General features: G+C 39.4%; 1 protein-coding gene across 3 annotated transcripts; it reads right to left on the bottom strand.

The window, feature by feature from the left end:
* Positions 1-551: 551 nt before the first annotated feature.
* Positions 552-2,928, bottom strand: LOC663005 (organic cation transporter protein). 3 transcript variants are annotated; one of them, XM_008201241.3, is made up of 5 exons: positions 2,740-2,928; positions 2,058-2,433; positions 1,753-2,011; positions 1,296-1,701; positions 552-1,247 (listed from the first exon to the last, which is right to left on the bottom strand). In XM_008201241.3, the coding sequence occupies exons 2-5, from the start codon at positions 2,367-2,369 to the stop codon at positions 608-610; spliced, it is 1,617 nt and encodes a 538-aa protein (XP_008199463.1). In that variant the 5' UTR covers positions 2,370-2,433; positions 2,740-2,928; the 3' UTR covers positions 552-607. The 3 variants fall into 3 exon arrangements, with proteins under 3 accessions (XP_008199463.1, XP_008199464.1, XP_974165.2); XM_008201242.3 differs by having other exon boundaries at positions 2,744-2,928; XM_969072.4 differs by lacking the exon at positions 2,740-2,928 and having other exon boundaries at positions 2,058-2,731.
* Positions 2,929-4,572: the final 1,644 nt, after the last annotated feature.

The following is a 4,572-nucleotide window of genomic DNA, read 5'->3' as shown; positions in this document are numbered from 1 at the left end:
GGCTTTAATAACTCTTGAGAAGTATTGATTCAGTTAAGTCCTCCTTGACGGAGTTCAAAGAGACAAAGGTCGCTTTATCGTCGCTTGTCGACACGACTTCACTTGGGGTATTTTAAATATAAACAGACAACTGGAAAAATTTACACCGTCTATATTTATCACGAGTTATTTTTCTGCAGACGTGGTAAATGTTTTGACAATTTTTAAAACCAGAGAATGCGTGAAATTTCCGAAGCTTTTCTTATGTTCCGACTAACAACGAAGGGGAATCCTAAAATAAGACTTCAACTGAAATATAAAAACGTGTTTTGGTTTCAACACAAAAAACACCCGGTTTCACGCAACATTTAGACATATTCACCGAGGTATCTCGCGCACTTCTTTGACGAAATGAAAACAAAGTGAATAATATTTGACATATTTAAGAGCACAATGGGGCACTTTACAAGTTTTACATAAATTCTATTAGAAAAGTGCATTCCATAAATCCATTTGACAAAGTTTCCAATTCGAACTTTACGTCTTCGCCGTTTGATTCAAACTCAACGTAATTTAAAAAAATTTTATTTCCAATGTATTTACAAAATTAAGTACGTTTAATCACAGCTCACATATAATTCGTGTGAATCTGGTCTCTTGTCAGTTGTGTGGTGCTCTCAGTGGGCGCTCTACAGCAAGCAAAATCAAAAACATTTTCGTCCTCTCCGAACTCTTCTCCGTCTTGCAGCGTAACCGGCAAAGTCCGATTGAGCGTTTCCGGTAGAAATAAACAAGCCCCAGCGCCAAGTACTAGCAAAACCCCCAAAATAACTTCAGGAGAGGGCTTCCAAAAGCGGGCCAAATACAAAATTTGCGGACTGAAAAAAGTCGCAGCGTAACCTGTTACGTGAATTATTGAAACTCCCTGTGCTCTCACAACGGTCGGAATTAACTCAACGGCATACTGAGCCCCGGAATTATAAGCTACTGTTACAGCGAGTCTTGCAATTATCGCAAGAACTACGATAAGTGTTGGATGAGGGGTTTCGATAAACACTTGAACAATTCCAGAGCATGCAGTGAAAATGCCACTCATAAGAAGCGAGCCGCTTGCCAGAGCTTTACGACCTATTCGGTCTTGAACCGCCAGAATGCAAAGACAGGCAGGGAGTATAGTTGCTGAGGTTATTGTAAAAACGAGAAATGGGGAGTAGCCCACGTTATCAATGTTCCGAGAGATTGCGTCGTAGCACAACGTCATTACCATCCTAGAACACTTTTTTACAAAAGGTGAAGCTTAAATAAAGGGAAATTACGATTTGAAAATTAATATTAGGGTTTTTCGGCGCAGCTTTGGCGTTTTGAGCAAACTTAAGAAGCTTTGGTGCTTTTTTCTCGCATTTATGTGTTGGCAGCAGTAACGAGTCAGGCCTTCGAAATGTTTATCACTTAATTTTTTCCCATTAACTCGAGCAATGCGCTTGAAACAATCAATAGCTTCTTCGGTGCGTCCTTTGCTTATCAACCACTGGGCACTTTCTGGTACTATGAAGTAGAAGCTCAGAACTGATAAGTGCGGAATTGCAATCGCCAGAAGAAGGGATTCCCAATTTTGCAACCAAACGGCCACCCATGGTATTACCATGCAAGCGAAACAGTAGAAAACTCCAATGCAAAGGTTTAGGCCAAAAGTGCGCATACTGGGCCGAATGTATTCCATAACTGGTGGCAAAACAATTGGGATAAAACAGAAATAATTGTTTTGTGAGTTACCTATAATGTACATCATGACGAAATTAGCGTCGGTTGCACATCCGGCCAAGAAGCGACACATTGCAAAAATCGTAGTGTTTGTCGTGATAAGTGTCGTGATGTTTCCGAAAAAGGCAAGTAAATTTGACGCCACCAAGACGTGTAGTCTGCCGATACTATCGGCCAGGATTCCGAGAAATAGGCTCCCGATGACCGATCCGATAAAAAACACTGATTGTCCAAGAGCGGGCCTCCAGCTCTCGTCACACACCCAATCGAGCTGAAATTATTTGATCACACCCGGGCCACCGGAAGCTTATACCAACCTCTTGAACAATACTGACGTAGCCGTAACTGTTGTTGTAGTCCCAGTCTTCAGAGCAGGGTATTTTTTGGTAAATGTCTTCGTGAAAAATCGTGTAGGAACATTGTTCCGCGGCAATAAACCGCGGATCTTCCTTTGTGGACATTCTGCACTTGTGTTCGGGGACAATACTGATAAAAATCTGGCCGAAGTAATGAAAGGCAGACAGCACATTTATTACACTGAACAAAAACATGAGGATGCACTGGTGTCGTCCGAAATCCCCGGCATGCGAGAGCATGCTGTCAATATTAATTAAGTCATCTTGAGCCATTTTCGCACTTCTCAACCACTCGTCGCTCACAAACGCTGCAGAAAAACTCCAACACAGCGCTTTCCTAACATTGATTAATACATGTTGTTTGAGGAAGTAATCAATTGAAATAAATAGTGTATAAGTAATAAAGCATTTGAAAAATTTACGCACGACTTGGCCGAGCATGCAACACTCGGGACTGTACTTTAGGTACAAAATCGAAGCACTGCTCAGCGTTTTTATTTATTTAAATAAATGGATGAGGTTAATGCTTCGATTTTATTATCAGAATAACTTGGAACTCAAGCAGATTAAATAGAGTCATCTCGTAAATTTATTTATATCTAAAGTCATTAACTAATGGTTGTGGATGGGGTCGTCTACGTACTTACGCGACCGAAAATAGGTTTAATTATTCAAAATAAAACACGCTGGCTCGTACTCGCATACGCACTGGATTTTTAAAACGCTCAAAACAATTATATGTACAACTGACAGTATTTACGACATTATCACGTTTCATACAATACAATTGATAACAGTTTTAAATTAAATATAAAAATGTTTCGTGTAAAACGAGAATTAGACAAACGCTTGAATCTACAAACATTAGCCAAATATTTGCCAAATCGTATTGTTATCAGCGACGATATTTCAAACAGGAAAAGACTGGTTATGCAATAGTCCAGATTTTGTAATTTATACTTGCATTTTCCGGAAACACGTGCTGCTCAAAACAAATTAAATCTCAATTTGTAGAAATCAGCCAGGTCGTTAGGAACTAGTAAACTTAATTTTTAACAATGTTATCGGTCAGTGGCAATTATAAATTTAATTATATATGGTATGAACAATAGAGTATAAATTTTATATGCGTGTCGGCTGTTAATGCTGGAAATAACTAGCACTAAATGATTTTTGAGTACAAAAATAATCATTTAGTGGCGTGCGAATTTCTTAATCTGGGAGTTAATGTGGCCATTGAGCGTGACGTCTAAATTGCCCCCAATTTATCGGCGCCTGTTTAGCGAAATTCCAAATTTAAGAGTAGGATTTTTACATGTAGTAGTCGTTAAAAAGAGCGGATAATTAAAGAGTTGCTTCGAACGTCTGAACGCGACCCAAATGTAAATAATTCGTGGACGCAGCGTCGGAAAAACCGTTATTTATATTCTTTTAGAACAATATAACAGTTTAAGTAAGTTGAATTAGTCTTTTAGGCAAAAATGTAAACACGGAATTAAATGTTCCGCTGGCGCACGGTGGAAAGTTCGTCTTGATGGCTTTTTCAAGTTTTATTGTTGGAGGGACGTAGTAAACAAGTCGTATGAAGATTTTTTAGCCCTCCATAAGTGGCTGAAATATGAAAACGGTGACTAGCATAGGCAAAGTGGTCGTAAAATGAGACTACAATGAATGCCGCTTTCGTAAAATATGTGCAAAGTAATTCTATATAGATGTTAGCGTCCCAATGGTATACGTACTATTCGACGCCTTCGCAGGCGCCTGCGTCGGGTACGCCTGGGTATTGCCATAGGAACTGCCTATATTCCGCTAACATAGATGATAAAAGACCACGGGAAATATTTTCCTATCCTTTCATATTTCAGGCTGAAAAATGGCCCCAACTACAGTATTGCATTTAGAGCGTTGACATTCTCGTCAAGACTATTAACTGGTAATGTAGATCCGTTGATTGTGATACATGCAAACGGCTCTGCGACACCGAGGTCCGCAGGACAAATCAATTAGACGGCACGGTGATCAGGATGTTAGAACTACACAATCGAACGTTAAAGTATGAAACAGGACATTGCTGAGGCGACCTTAACGATCTCTACACCTGTAAAAGTGGAACGTGAGCCGGTCTCAGACCGAATTGCCAACTTTGAGCTTTGATTAGGTTTTGTTTCGTATATTTTATACCTCTCTATTTAGATTTTCACAGACTGGCGAAAATCTCAACACAAACGGTACGGTCACCGACCTGGCATAAATCACACTTGTTAAACAAAGATCTAAGCTTGCTTTGTGCTTTGCGCCTAATATTTTTCCGTCCTTGTTATTTTTTGCGTTACACAAATTATAGGACGTCCTGTATACTACACCAAGTCATTATCGAAAACACGTTATGCACGCCGAAGTTATATAAACGATTTTCAAGGAAAAGTCTTTAAAAATATCATGAGCACTTGTCATGTGAGCAATTATTGTAATCACA

This window comes from Tribolium castaneum, chromosome 10 (genome assembly GCF_031307605.1).
Source record: "Tribolium castaneum strain GA2 chromosome 10, icTriCast1.1, whole genome shotgun sequence".
NCBI lineage: Eukaryota > Metazoa > Arthropoda > Insecta > Coleoptera > Tenebrionidae > Tribolium > Tribolium castaneum.
This window is presented reverse-complemented; position numbering and strand designations above follow the sequence as displayed.

What these genes read in the sequence shown, in the direction of transcription:
- LOC663005 (XM_969072.4), bottom strand. Translation starts at nt 2,537, where the DNA reads ATGCTCGGCCAAGTCGTGCGTAAATTTTTCAAATGCTTTATTACTTAT. An exon ending in ACGTCAGTATTGTTCAAGAG is followed by an intron (nt 2,012 to 2,057) that starts GTTGGTATAAGC and finishes AAATAATTTCAG; the next exon opens with CTCGATTGGGTGTGTGACGA. An exon ending in CTAATATTAATTTTCAAATC is followed by an intron (nt 1,248 to 1,295) that starts GTAATTTCCCTT and finishes AAAGTGTTCTAG; the next exon opens with GATGGTAATGACGTTGTGCT.